We start from the raw sequence: 14,685 nt of genomic DNA, 5'->3' as shown, positions 1-14,685 counted from the left end.
ACACCAAATAGGGTGCTCAGGGATCACTCCTGGTAGGTCTTGGGAGACACCCTTTTTGGTACTGGAGATTGAACCCAGGTTGAATCCGTTGCCTGCAGTCTCTCTGGCCCTAGGACATAGATTTTTGTGAGGTCAAACCCATCTAGACAAAGATTGCATTCATCTGGGGAACATAAAGTAACAAAATAGGAGACTAACACCCAAGATTAGCCAAGATAAGTACCAGGAGGTTCACTCCATGGCTTGTTGGCCAGCCGCACATGCTAAGGGAAAAGGCAGCTCAGATAGAGAAGGGAGCATCAAATAAAGGGTGTTGGGAGGATCCTCCAAGGATGGGAGATGCATGCTGAAAGTAGACTATAGACCAAACATGATTGCCACTCAATGCCTCTTTTGCAAACCACAGCACCCAAAAGGAGAGAGAGAACAAAAGGGAATGCCCTGCCACAGAGGCAGGGTGAGATGGGGGTATGGGGGGTGGGAGGGATACTGGGATCAGTGGTGGTGGAAAATGGGCACTGGTGGAGGGATGGGTAACTCGAACATTGGATAATTAAAACCCAAGCACAAAAATGTTTAAGTCTACAACTGTACCTCATGGTGTTTCACTAATAAAATTTTTTTTAAAAGATTTCAAGAAAAAAAAAACCCTGTTTATCTGGTGTCATGAATAACTGGAAGCAAAGCTAGCAACTCAACTTTTCCCTGGGAAGAGGAAATGATGGGAGTCCTGACAAAATGAGTGCCTGCCTTAGAAATAACATCATATCCAGTGCCAGCTATCCTCAGGTTTGAGAAAGTGAGAGGATTCCGAGGAAGTGTCCTTTCCAGGCCTGAGGGTAGCTGGTTTTTGTGGGGGCTGTGGGTGAGAAGTTGAATGGCTGGATTTAATGGTATGGGGAACTGCCTAAGAGAAGGGATGCTTTCTGCTAAGCAGAGGTAGGTAATTGAGGGCTGATGTAGAGACCATAATTCTCCCACCTAAGGAAGATTGCTTGGGCAACACCAAGGTGTCTGGTCTGAGATTACCCAGATGTCAAGGCCCTCTTCTGAGGATACAATGGACTTAATGATCTGCCCCCAAGCTACACCCAAGCAGGAAATAATGGGAAGGAGGAGGGGGCTCTGTTAACTCTATCATCACCCCTTTCAAGAAGTTTTCTGTCTGCCAACCTATGAGTGTTGTAGATGCAAGGGACACTGGGAGATGGTTTAAGTGGACACATACCCCAATCACATTTTTCATCACTGACAGAAGAACCCCTCCCTGACTCTCTCTGTCCAGGAATGGACAAACCTGCAGGAAACCACACAGGCTCCTCCCCTGCCACCAACCCAGCCCCACCCCCCATCCCCCACCACCCCAGCCCCACCCCCATCCCCCACCCAGGCCTCCAGAGGCCTTCCCCAAAAATTTCCCGTAGTTCTGCATTTCAGACAAACTCTTGGCTTCCCACCACTGCAAACCGGGAGTGAGGAGTGAGGTGAATCCCTACCCAGACACATAAAGGTGGCTGGGAGCTTTTGGAAAGTTTGTGGAGCTGAGGACCAAGAGGTATTTTTGTAGGCTAGGGCAAGATTCCCCCTCACCACCACTTCCCCACCCCCACCCTCACTAGAGTCCTGAGGGAGGGGCCTCTGCGCATGCGTACTCATTGGCTCCCCCCCTCTGCCTTGGGGTCGGGGAGGGAGCATCCCCTCAGGTCAGCTCTGTCAGAGTTGCAGAGGAGGATCGGGTCCAAGCATTACCGACTTTCCCAGCACCGAGGTGAGTCCAGCTGCCCAGCCCCGTTCCGATGACCAGGAAGCCTTTCCACAGAGTAGAGGGTGGGGGGTACAACTGAGGTCACTTAGGAAAAGACCCTTCACCTATTATCTCCGGTTCTCAGGAGCTAGGAAGCGCCTCTCAGCCCCTTCTGGCTTTGTGGACACAGCGCTGGGTACAGGTGTTGCTCTCCCTGTAGGAAGAGAGGCTAGGAAAGAAGGTTTGGAAGTGGGGTGTCCTTGTCCCATGCCTGCAAACCTTCTGGAAGAACTGAGCAGGATTGTGTCGACAGCACAACGGGTGGTGGCAGTTTTCCGATGAAAACGGGGGTTCATCCCTCTCCGTCCCGAACTTTTATTTTAACCTAACTAAATCGCAAGTAGTATGACCTGGTAAGCTTGTACCTAGCCCTGAGAACGGGGCACGATTGGGGAGGGGATCCACCTGAACCCCCTATTGTCCGCCCCTAGCTCTCTGTCCCTCTTTAGTTCATTCCCCTGGGACTGAAAGTGAGTAAATCCCAAACCTGCAGTCCCAGCGGCTCTGGCTATGGCTGTGGCTCCAGCCCCAGCTCCAGTACTTGAATGGTCTGGAGGTGTTACCAGGTCCCAAAGAGGGAAGGCTCACACTGGCAACATGTATCACAGGACCAGGTTCTGTCTTCCTTGGGTGGGGGTGGGGGGTGGGCTTTGTTCGTTGCTGCTGGGCCTGTGGCCTCGGGCCATCATTCCTCTTGCACTTGCTGCCCCATGTTGCTAAATGCGCTTCGGTGCTTCTAAAGCCATACCTCCCTGGGTGGGACATAGGGTATGGACTGAGTGTGAGCAGGTCATTAGTGAGCACATGCTAAGCTTTCAGTAAATAGCTTCTCTTGTGATCCTTGTCGCACCTGACCCCCTCCTTCCTGTTAATTTCACAGTAGAGTCTGTCCATTCCATCATCGGAGTATACCAGGATCCGACTTCTCTCTTCAGGTAAGCTGCCAGCTTTGGTGGGCTTCCCTCCTTTGGTCTCACCTCCCCATCTTCCCTGTAGTTTATGCTCTCAGCTTCTACATTCTATCTGTCCAAAGTGTTTTTGAGGATCCCCCCTCTCCCGTCTGCTCTCTCACTGTTCTTTTTTGGAGGCTACTTTGGAGGCTACACACTTTCACAAAACACTTTGTAAGCTCCCTACACCTGGATCCCCACCTGGGGTCTTGCTAGGCAGGTCCTGAACCCCCTGTGGAGGCCTCAAATCTCTACCCCCACCTACCCCCATCCTTCTGCTTCCAAATAGCTTCTGCTCTGGGATTTCCTGGGATATGAAACACTTCCTGAGACCACACTAAACTTCAGACTGGGATGTATATTGACTAATGGTAATTTGCTATTAATAGTTAGCACTAATTGAGCACCTGCTGTGTACCCATCCTCTTCTAACTGAATGATAATTTACTTGCTTGTTTATTGTCGCTTCTCACTTCCAGAATCTAATCCTCACGGGGGCAGGGATTTGAATCTTATTTGGTTCAGTCCCATAGCCCCCTCCCCCACCCCCAGCACAATGCCTTCCCAGCCAGGGATTCTCAAGTTAATGAATGGAAATTAAATTACAATAAAAATGCCTGACCACCTTCTGCATGCTTTTTACCTATTGCTGAAATCCTTTTTCTTCTAATTGACCTTTCTGTCTTCTGGATCAGAATAAGAATTTCAAGCAGGGGTGGGGGGCTGGGGATTTTGGGATCTGTGCTGTTTTCCTCCCCACCCCCACCCCCACCAACACTCATACCCCGATCTGTAATTCCTGGCCAAATGGTAGATTCTCAATACCTGTATGTGAATAAATCATAAAAACGAGATTCTAATGATAAGTAATGTTGCTCCCCAGCTACATCGTTTGCATATTTATTTGATTTATTATTTCTACCTTTTTAGCACACTAATTCCCTGAGAAGCAGGGATGTGGCTGAAGTCCGTTTGTATGCCAGGTCCTGTGACTGGCGAGGGTTTACTGGTGACCAAATCAAAATCCACATCCCCCCATCCTCCCTCTGGAAAGGGGGAGTCCCTAATGGGTGGCAGGGTGCTGCTGGTGGGAGGGGGTGTTTGCAGGTTAATGTATTGATGTGTTGTTCTTAGATAAATGATGGTGATGGTTGAACAACTCTGAAGAGACTAAAAGGAACTGAATTTGCCTGCTTGAACTAGGCTCACTTCTAGCTCAATGAAATGCTTTTAGTCTCTGCCTTGGTCTGGGGATGGAATTTCACTGGGGAGCACGTGCTTCCTATGATAGGAGGCTCTGGGTAGTTCAATCCCAAGAATCCCCAAAAGGGGAAAACTTGGTGCCTTCACTGTTTCTCAAGTAGAGGCTTGAGGGAAAGAGCACAAATAACATCAATAACAGATCTAGACCATTAGAAGCCAATTCACACATGCTCCATCATTGATTCAATGACACCCAGCTGTTCCCTTGCATGCAGTGGTCTCTTCTCACTTCCCTCCCTCCACCTGTTATTTCTTTTCTTTGCACTTGTAGAGCCTGCTTGTGGTCATCTCTTCCCTGAGTTGCCTGCTGGAAGCATGCCTCTCTCCAAAAACGCTAGTATGTTTGACCTGAGTGCCGCCTCGTGGAACCTTGCTGCCCCGGATGGGAGCCAGAATGCTTCACCACCCTCCGTGGACATTGACAAGCAGTTGCCTGAGTACAAGGCTGTGGTGGTGGGTGCGAGTGGGGTGGGCAAGAGTGCACTAACCATTCAGCTGAACTACCAGTGTTTTGTGGAGGACCATGACCCCACCATCCAGGATTCCTATTGGAAAGAGGTGACTCTGGGTGATGGGGGCTGCATTCTGAATGTGCTGGACACAGCAGGGCAGGCCACTCACAAGGCCCTGTGTGACCAGTGCCTGGATGTTGGGGATGGTGTATTGGGTGTCTTTGCTCTAGATGACCCCTCATCCCTAACCCAGCTGCAGCAGATGCGGGCCACTTGGGGTTCCCGCTACACCCAGCCCCTAGTCCTTGTGGGCAACAAATGTGATCTGGTGACCAACACAGGAGATGCTCACGCTGCTGCGGTGGCCCTCGCGAAGAGCTGGGGGGCCCCCTTTGTGGAGACCTCAGCCAAGACACGGCAGGGTGTGGAAGAGGCCTTTGCACTGCTCATCCAAGAGATCCAAAGATTCAAAGAAGCCATGGCGAAGGAGGCTGTCAAAGGGCGTCGGGGGTCTAAGTCACGCCACCATAAGATTCTGTGCCGCTGTGGATGTTCTGTCGCCTGATGTTCCCCATCCAGTAGCTAGACCCTCTCCCAAGCTAGTTTTAGGTACCTTCACCCCCAAGTGATACCAGTGTGCTGGGGCTCAGTGGTACTCTCAGGGAGGTTTGCATTGATGGTGATGGCTATGCTTTTGGGAAATGGGATGAAGCATTTTGGTAATGGGGCACAGCTGCCTCAGCATAGTGTGGGTTGGGTTCTTTTTTGTCAAACTGAGATATGTGCCAGAAGTTTCAAATAAATGGTGGTGTCATATTTCAAAGCTGGTTTCCAGCCAAGTGTTGTGGGAGGGAGTAAGATTGGGTAGAATGTTAACTTGAATTGTGAGGGTGCTTTCATTCAAGAAATGGTGTGAGGAGAGCCTGCCTTGATAAGCTCAGTTAGGATTTGAAGGATGCGGAGACACTTCAAGCTCCTTGGAGAGTAAAGAAACACAGGTGAGGGAACAGTGACAGGTGGTGGAAGACTTGAGTGGGGAGCACCTGAGCCACAACGTGATGTGTAGGGAAATCAGCTAGCACAGCATACAGCCCCAAGTATCTTCAGGGCCTGTGGTAGATAAAGCCTGAGCTTAGAGAGGCCTCCAGTACTCTATAATGAAATAGTTAAAGGTTCCAAAGCAAGCTAACAAGGAACGAAGGGAGCCCTGCCCTCCTACCCGGGAGACCCAGGCTAGTCCCTCTGGCCCCTGGGGTCCTAGGCCAGACTGATGTAGGTCATCCTGATCCCTGATCTGCAACCCTTCAGTCCTCCAGGGGCTCCTGCTTTGCACCTTTGGACCATCCCTTGGGTTTTAGGAGAATGGAAATCAGAGAGAGCCACGGTGAGTCCTGCAAGTGGCCTTAAGCCCGAGGCCAGGCCGCTGAGTGGGACCCAGACTGTGAACAAAGAGTCCGGACCCCCCCCAACCCCCGCCCTTCTCTCCAGCGCACAATGTAGTTCTATCAAGGCGGCTGTCACCACCCAGCCCACAAGAAAAGGCCTTGCAAGCCCAGAGCTGCTGGTTCACTGCTTCTTTATTGTGGGGCTGGAAGGCAGCGACTGCGGCAGGCAGGAGGGGGTGCTGGTAACGTGCGCTCCGCTCCAATTGATGGCGGGCAATCTAGGGTGGGGAGAGAACGGGAGGGGGGCGTTGGGCCGTGGCCCGAGGGCACTGCGGATTCAGGCCATGCTCAGGGTGGCAAAAGGCGGCGGCCTGGTGCCTGCTGAGCAGGGGTCTCCAGGCGTTTGACACGCAGCAAGGCCCCCAGCACGCCGTCGGAGCGCGAATCCGGGGCCACGTCCGGGTCAGCAGAGCGGCGGAGGCGGCGTGGAGCAGCCGCAGATTCCTGATCTGGGCTTCCCGAGAGGAGCCGCCCCAACAAATACCTGCAGGAGGGTGGAAAGAAGGGAACAGGAGGGGAAGCATCCGGACAACGCCCAGTTTGGGGTTGGGGACCCCTCTCCAAAGTTACCCCCACCCCCTCCTGGCACCTAGCCACTCTCTCTCCCCACCTTGGGGTCCTAGCTCACTGCTTTTGGGAAACAGATCCACACCTGGCCTCCCCTGCCCCCTTTCCCCTGCCACACAACTGGTTATAGGAACTGTTCCCCCCCCCCGCCCCCTCCGAAACTGGGGATTGTTCAAGCTGTTACCAGCCCAAATCCCTCACATTAATGACGCATGAAGGCTCCCTCTGGCCCCAGCCCACCACTTGCCGGGTACCTCAGTAACTCTGGGTCCACGTCGGGCGCTTCGTCGCCCGTTTCATCAGCCTCGGGGGGTGCAGGGGGTCCGTCGTCATAGACTGGGGGCCGGGGTCGGAGCGGGGCAGCGGGGCCCGGAACGGGCGCCAACTGAGCGGCAAAGGCCGCCGGGTCCAGGCGGGCGCGGAGCAGGGCGCGGGCGAGCTGCGCAGCGGGCGCGTCCGGGTCGTCCTCCAAGCCTAGAGCAGGATCGGAGGTGCGGGGCGCGCCCCAGCTGCGCAGCATCTGTGCCAGCATACGAGCCTGCTGGTCCTCGGCCTCCTGCGCTTCAGCCCGCGCCCGCTCCTGCCTTTCGGCCTCCAGCAGGTGCGCCAGCGCCCGCGCCAGCTCCTGCACAGCTCCCGCCGCCTCTCCACGGAGCACAGCCCGCCGGAAGCGGCGGGGAGCGCCTGCTTCGGCCTGGGGCGGTGAGGCTGCGCCCAGGTTGTGGGACTCCTGGGGAAGGACATGGCGGGGGGGGCAAAATTTCATTAGGATCCCATAGTTTAGTTAAGGACTCCGTGGCCCCCAAACATCCCCCATGCCAACAAAGGCACTGTGGACCCTCAGATCATCAACTAGCTTGAGATACAGTGGAACCCGAAAGACACCCCCTTACACACACACACACACACACACACACACACACACACACACAATTTTCTGGCGATCCTTAACTTACTTGGTCCAGAACTGCTGGAGTTCACGTTTCTTTTCCTTTTTTGGTTTTGGGGCCACACCTGGAGGTGCTCTGGGCTTACTCCTGGCTCTGTGCCTAGCATCTGCAGGGAGGGTGTGCTCTGGGGACCCTATGCAGAGCCTGAGACAAATCCACGGTGGGCTGTATGCAAGATAAGTGCCTTCTCTGCTAGCTCTCCAGCACCAAGACCACATTGGTTTGTTTATAGGTGTGGTGATGCTCGACAGACATTACAGGTACAGATTGGTTCATATTAATGGCATGGACAATGTGAATCTGTGGCTGCTTGATGCAGGTTCCTTACGTCCACTAGTTTACTTCAAAAGTCGCAGCACTTAATTCTGGACCTTGCTTTTGGGACTCTATCCTTCAGAGCACTGAAAACATTCTTGCTCCTGAACTCCTTACCTACCTCTTTCTCCCATGGTTCCTCCTTCTCTCACTCCTCCTTTTCTTCCAGCACTGACTCCTATTTGTAGGAATGTACTGTAAAATTTAATCAACTGCTCTTGCATGGATACACCTTTAGGATGTTTCCGGTCATTTGATATTCATAGAAAGCATGTTGGAATAAATAACCATGCTCATTATAGGATTTAGCGTGCATACTAATCATTCTATGTGTAACAGGAAATAACCATTCTATGTGTAACAGGAATTAACCATTACTCATTTTCAGCTCTCAGAGTTAGAAACCATTTAAATGAGTGTAGGGCCACTTTGCCTTGCATCCACCTGACCCTGGTTCCAGCTCCAGCGCCACATGGTTCTCCCCTGCCCCCACCCCACCCCAGAGGCAGAAATATCCCTCCAGCACTGTCTGGTGTGACACAAATCACCCTAGACCCCCTAAATCAATAAATCAAGTTTTAAAACATTTTTTCTTCAAGTTTAAAGAATTAAAGAATATCAAAAGTGTGAGCAAAAATAAAGACCATGGGACTAACCATGACAATTCAAAACAGAAGTTATATGTCATAAAGCACAGACTTAATGAAGGGGAGGAAGCATGGGAAGTTAATTGCATTTCAAACAGAATCACACACTGACATTTAGTCCATGGCCAGAGACAGCACTCCACATCCAGGACAGGTAATCCAAACAGGGCTCAATGGAAAGGAAAAACAAAGCTAACCACAATAAAATGAAGAATTTTTTTTATTTCAGGACACCAGAAATGAATGAAAAGAAGATACCTGTAATATCAATAGTCAAGCATTAGTATCCAATAAGCAAAGGACAAAACATACATACACACATGCATGAGAGTTATAGCAAGATAAGAAGAAACACTAAATGATCAAGTTGTTGCTCAAAGTATAAACTAAGCCAGTACCCAAACATAAAACAACACATATCCTTGCTAGTAAGATTGATTTGTTTCTTTTGTTTTTTGTGAGGGGGTCACACCCAACAATGCTCAGGGGTTACTCCTGGCTCTGCACTCAAGAATTACTCCTTGGCAGTGCTCAGGGGACCATATGTGATGCCAGGGATTAAGCCCAGCTCAGTCATGTGCAAGGCAAGTGCCCTACCCATTGTACTATCACTCTGGCCTGCCAGTATAAGTCCAATGGCAACGAGATACTCAGCACAATACACCCAGTGTTGACATGGATTCAAGGAAATGGAAACTGTCATGTGTTGGTGGTGGAAATTCAGCTGGCAAAATCACTCTGAGGAACAATCTGGCAATGTGTAAACGATATGACTATCCTATGATCAACAGCTCCTTGGGGTGTTACCTCCCCCAAATAGCTTGAGAATACTACTGGGCATGAGCTCGCTGACAAAATGAGAATTGCTATTTGTAGTTACATAAAAGTGGAGGGAGGGAGGGAGGGAGGGAGAGAGAGTGGGAGAGGGAGGAAGAGAGAGTCTGGCCACAACTCAAATGCCTAGTGACATGTTGTGAATTGCATTAAAAAACATGCTCTCCTCATATCCTGAGGACATAGTCAGAGGATACAGTTTTATGCAGAAATAAAGAGGAATAAATGGTAACCACACATAAACCACAGATGAATCAGTCAGTTACCAAAAAGCAGCTGGTAGGATTCACCAGTTTGAGACTCAGACATCCCAGCAACTTCATAGTGACCCCTAGTGACTACTGGGAGCCAAACGCCTGATACTTAGTGATACATCCATATGTACTAAATGAAAAACAAAAGTAAGGACTCAAGAACAGAAAATATAGAATAACAATAATAAGCAAAAGAGAACTGACATGGCAAGGGACATGAGTGGACTTAACTGGTGATTGGTCATGCTCTATTTTCTATACTGAGTGGTCGATACACATGGGCATTATTTATTTGAGGGCTACTCCGCATTGTACTCAGAGCTTACTCCTGACTCTGTGCTTGGGGATTACTGCTGGCAATGGTGGGGAACTCATGTTTGAACCTGGGTCAGCCCCTTGCAGGGCAAGTGCCTTACCAGCTATTCTATCTTTAGAGCCCTCTTATCATTTTCTGTTTTAGTTTGGTTTGGGGGTCACACCCCATTGTGCTCAGGGCTGACTCCTGGTTTTTGTACTCAGGGATCACTCCTAGAGGGTCTTGGGGGACCCTATGGAGTGCGGGGATCTAACTCGGGTGGGCCACAGGCAAGGTAAGTGCCCTACCCACTGTCCTATCACTCCAGCTCCCTTATCCTTATTTATTCTTTACATTATATGTCTATGTGAATTAGATGACGTCATCCATCAAAGTAGTTTTAACGGTTTTAAGATACCCCAGCCATCCTCCATCCTCTGTTCAGATGGCTCTGAAGAGGCAGGGGTGCACTTCCTCCTTGGACGCGGTGACACCATCCCTTCTCAAAAGGACTGGCAGGTTTTGAGATGTCACCTATGCAGCAGTCAAGCATTGTCACCCCCCCCCCAAGCGGGGACACTGCTCCCATTCACACGTATGCACGCAACCATTCCCGAAGTTCCCATACCTATCGCCCTCCCCCGTTCAACGCAGTCCCTTTGAAAAACAATGCAGCACAGAGGCATCATGGCTCCTCTATCCCACGACGCCACTGTTCCACAAGCCACATGGAAAAGCAGCGCAACACCCTGACCAAAATTGCCGAATGCAATTCAACCAGAACCCTATGGGCACCTGGGGTAAAGCTCACTCCCGCCCCAACCACAGCCATGACATAAGACACATGGAGGTGCCAAAGGCACGCCCATAGGTAACACCATCCCCATTGAGGATGCACACTTGAGCCTGTGCACATAAACACACGTAGCTTCATGGAGACAAGTCACACGTGGCCTCGGACACACACACACACACACACACACACGGCCCACGCAGATTCAGAGAGGTCCCATCGTCTGCAGCACCAGAAGCACTCAGATGAAAGGACACACACAAGGACAGTGCGCCCTCACGCCTCGGTCCTCTCATCACGCCAGCACAGAGTGCGGTGCGCATGCCCTTCCTTACTGCGCATTGGTCCCAGGGCCCGCTCCCGGGTGGCCTCGAGCCCAGCTGGCCCGAGCCCAGGGCGCCCTGCTCCAGGCGAGATTGGTTGCGCAAAGCCTCAGACCCTGCCACCAGCATGCACCCAGAGTCCCAGCCTGGCCCAGGTGCATCGGCTGCTTTCCAGACCCCACCCCTAGCTTGATGCCTTTACACTACCAGGAAACTGAGGCACTGGAGGGCGCTGGACAGCAGCCCAGCTCCAAGCCTGTGCCAAAGCATCCTCCCCACTCTGCCCCCGCCCCCCACGTCCCAGCCCGCCCGGACAACCATCGCACCTTTACTGGCCGGACGCACAACGCAGAGGGTGGTCGAAGTAAACCCAAGAGCAGCACAACCAAAAGGCCGACGCCCCCGGCCCGCGGCTCGCGAAGCAGCAGCAGCCCCGCCATGCTGCCCCAGCGAGCCGGGCTCCGGACGGACGGGCGAACTGGCTGGCAAATGCGCAGCAATCCAGCTAACGGGCCAGGCTGTCGGGCTCTGCGACTGCGCGCGCCTGAGAACCCAGCCTCCTCCAGCCCACCCAGCCCCCCGCGCCTGTCACTAGACGCAAGCGCAGACTGGGCCTTCTGGCAGCCCCTGCATCGCGCACGTCACCATGGAGATGCCCAAGGGGCAAGATGCAGCTGGCGAGGACCGTTGCCATGGTAGTCTTAGGGCAGTTGCTGGGGCAACAGACTTTGCTGTCTCCTTGGCTGACAGGGGGCAGGAAAAATGGACTCAGTGGAGTAGCATGGTGGGGGTTGTTCTAATGTCTCCTTCCTTGGGGAGGAGATGTATTCGACTATACTTGGTTGAATAAACAGTTACACAAGGCGTAACAGTCACGAGTGCAAGTCAGATAATGTGACCATAGCAGACCAGATGATCATTATTACAGCTGTTGCATAAAGGCCTGACTCCTAACAGTCCTTTAGAATGGCTTTGGCAGTTTAAGAAGACCGATAATCAGAGGGCTAGCGACATGGCTTAAAGGACAGGATCCCTGGATTTGATGGCCCCCTCAAAGGCAGTGATTTCCCAATCACTGAGCCTGGAGTAGCCCCCAAGCACTGCTGTGTGTGAACCCCAAACTAACTACAAGAGTGGAATTCAGTTAGACCTCAATCAAAGATCCTTCCATCTTCTGTGTGCCAGCAATTCTCATCTCCCTGGTGTTCTCCTCTGTCCATATGTACCCAGAGCTTTGTCTTCCGCTTCCATCTGTCCTTATTCCCCATCCTGCCTCTTTCCCTTGATTTCTATAACCTTCCTCCTCTGCTTGTCTTTATTTAGTGTCTGCACCCACTGGTTTTACCATGACTAGTTTGCCAAGACATTCTTCTAGGAAGGGTTTCAAGTCACATAAAATGATAATGTCAAAAGAAACAAAATATGGTATAACCATATTGTGTGTGTGAAGGAGGGGATGTTGAGGAGAATGTTAGTGGTTATTTCTGGGTGGGGAGAGAACTATTGGTCTGTCACCTTTTCCTTTACACATTTTTGAGACAAAGATGTCATAGTGAATGAGTACTACTATTACAACCAGATTAAAAAGGTCTATTTTCATTTTTGAATGAAAACAAAGTGTGGCAACAGAGTATAACATAAGAAGGGAAGAAAAGCAAGATCCATTTATGCTGTTGCAAGTCAACCGAATCCACTGATTCCACTGCCTTTATTTATCTTCTTCAGTATTATGAGTTAATTCAAACTGAAAATCCTGATAGGAACCCAAGATTATATATGTGAGAATGGCTTTATGGACATTGCCTTAAAGTGACTACCAAGACCCTTGCTTTCTCATGGTCTTATCTCGTCTCATTCAGTAAAGTGTGTGTGTGTGTATGTGTGTGTGTGTGTGTGAGAGAGAGAGAGAGAGAGGAAGAAAGAGAGAGAGAATATGACCAAAGGTGATCATATGTATATGCTTCAATATATTTATTTATGCTTCAAATGAGGTTGAGGAACCGTGGAGATAAGTTAAGGGGTAAGTTAGGTGTTTGCCTTGCATGTGGCCAACTAGTTTTTCTCCTCATCACTCCATAGGATCCTCTAAACCCCTCTAGAAGTGATCCCTGAGCACAAAGCCAAGAATAATAAGCCTTGAGTTTGCTGGGTTGTGGCCTCTTCCCCCGTGCTTACAAACTAAACGAGATGAGATTGAAATGATCATATTGTCAACAACTTGGCAGAGCCTTGCTTGACAAGGAATAGAGAACATCCTTTAGAAGGAATTAAGGGTGGCTTTCAGCTGTTAGCCATGAAGAAATTAAAGTCGTCAAACTTGTAACTTCAAGAAATTGAATTCTTCTTGGAATCTGAATGAGTTTAGAAGTGGATCCTACCCTGGTCACCCCTCAGGCAATCCTGCAGTGCTCATGAGCACCTTTGGTTCAGCTTTGTGTAACTCTAAGCAAAGAACCCAATTAAGATGTACCTTGGGGGCTGGAGTGACAGCACAGTGGGTAGGGCGTTTGCCTTACATGCAGCCCGATCTGGGTTAGATTCCCAGCATCCCATATGGTCCCCCGAGCATGGCCAGGAGTAATTCCTGAGTGCATGAACCAGGAGTAACCCCTGTGCATTGCCGTGTGTGACCCAAAAAGCAAAAAAAAAATGTGCCTTGATGTCTGACCCACAAAATCAGTGAGAGAACATTGTTGTAAGCAAGTTGATTTAAGCTGAGAATTTTGGGGTAAGATACACAGCCAATAGAAAGCTAGTTGGAATGTGTTTTTCACTTTGTTTTGACACCAGATCTGGCAATGCTTAAGACTTATTCCTGGCTCTGAGCTCAGGAATCACTTCTGGGGGCTCAGGCAACTCTGTGTAATGCTGGAAATTGAACCCGGGTTGGCCTCATGCAAGGCACGTGCCCTAGCCACTGTACTCTCAATCTGACCCCTATAAATTATATTTTTAATTTTTTCTTGGAGTGATAGCACCATGGGTAGGGTGTTTGCCTTGCACGCGACCGACCCGGGTTTGACTCCTCTGTCCCTCTCGGAGAGCTGGCAAGCTACCGAGAGTATCCCGCCTGCACAGCAGAGCCTGGCAAGCTCCCCATGTCGTATTTGATATGCCAAAAACAGTAACAACAAGTCTCACAATGGAGACGTTATTGGTGCCTGCTTGAGCAAATTGATGAACAACGGGAGGACAGTGCTACAGTGCTACCCAATTAAAAATCCATTGGTTTAAACTACTTAGAAGTTCAAGTCAAAGATTTTGTACAATCTTCAAATGAAAAATCAAATGTTTGCTCCACAGATAATTTCTAATTCCTTCTGAACCTTTAATATATAGATTACACAGATATCCTTTCATAACAAATAGGTTTATGCAACCATAAACCTATTAAGGAAATAAAATTTAGCCTTTGATTTGAATCCCATATAAATGGGATTTAATTTTTTTAAATTTAAGAACCATGAGTTACAAACTTACTGATAGTTGTTTTAGGCCTATAATATTCCAACACCAATCCCACCACCAGTGTCAACTTCCCTCCACCAGTATTCCTATATTTCATCCCCCCATTCCCACCTGTCACCTTGACAGGCATATTACAAAGTCAATAGAATACTATGCAGCTGCAAGGAATTATGAAATCATGCAATTTGTTGTAACCTATTTGGAACTATAAAATACCATGTTAAGTAAGTCAGAAGAAGAAAAATGAACAAGGATGATCTCACTTATCTGTGGTATGTAAATGGGAATTTTCAAAAAGAGACCTCCAGAAGACTGGAAAGATAGT

At 49.9% G+C, this 14,685-nt stretch overlaps 2 protein-coding genes across 3 annotated transcripts; one reads left to right on the top strand and one right to left on the bottom strand.

The window, feature by feature from the left end:
• The first annotated feature begins 4,356 nt into the window (after positions 1-4,356).
• Positions 4,357-5,034, top strand: ERAS (ES cell expressed Ras). Its single transcript, XM_056128616.1, has one exon. It carries the CDS (start codon positions 4,357-4,359, stop codon positions 5,032-5,034), a length of 678 nt encoding a protein of 225 aa, XP_055984591.1.
• Positions 5,035-6,028: 994 nt separating this feature from the next.
• PCSK1N (proprotein convertase subtilisin/kexin type 1 inhibitor) lies at positions 6,029-11,471 on the bottom strand. Of its 2 annotated transcripts, none has more exons than XM_056128602.1 (3): positions 11,225-11,471; positions 6,736-7,211; positions 6,029-6,398 (listed from the first exon to the last, which is right to left on the bottom strand). In XM_056128602.1, the coding sequence occupies exons 1-3, from the start codon at positions 11,330-11,332 to the stop codon at positions 6,203-6,205; spliced, it is 780 nt and encodes a 259-aa protein (XP_055984577.1). In that variant the 5' UTR covers positions 11,333-11,471; the 3' UTR covers positions 6,029-6,202. The 2 variants fall into 2 exon arrangements, with proteins under 2 accessions (XP_055984577.1, XP_055984576.1); XM_056128601.1 differs by having other exon boundaries at positions 11,219-11,469.
• Between the last annotated feature and the right edge of the window lie 3,214 nt (positions 11,472-14,685).

Source organism: Sorex fumeus, unplaced genomic scaffold (genome assembly GCF_029834395.1).
Source record: "Sorex fumeus unplaced genomic scaffold, SorFum_2.1 ptg000065l, whole genome shotgun sequence".
Classification (NCBI taxonomy): Eukaryota; Metazoa; Chordata; class Mammalia; order Eulipotyphla; family Soricidae; genus Sorex; species Sorex fumeus.
This window is presented reverse-complemented; position numbering and strand designations above follow the sequence as displayed.

Coding starts and splice junctions, on each gene's coding strand:
- PCSK1N (XM_056128601.1), bottom strand. CDS start 11,332: ATGGCGGGGCTGCTGCTGCTTCGCGAGCCGCGGGCCGGGGGCGTCGGC. Junction 7,212..11,218: donor TGTGCGTCCGGCCAGTAAAG/GTGCGATGGTTG, acceptor GTCCTTCCCCAG/GAGTCCCACAACCTGGGCGC. Junction 6,399..6,735: donor GTGGACCCAGAGTTACTGAG/GTACCCGGCAAG, acceptor ACCCTCCTGCAG/GTATTTGTTGGGGCGGCTCC.
- ERAS (XM_056128616.1), top strand. CDS start 4,357: ATGTTTGACCTGAGTGCCGCCTCGTGGAACCTTGCTGCCCCGGATGGG.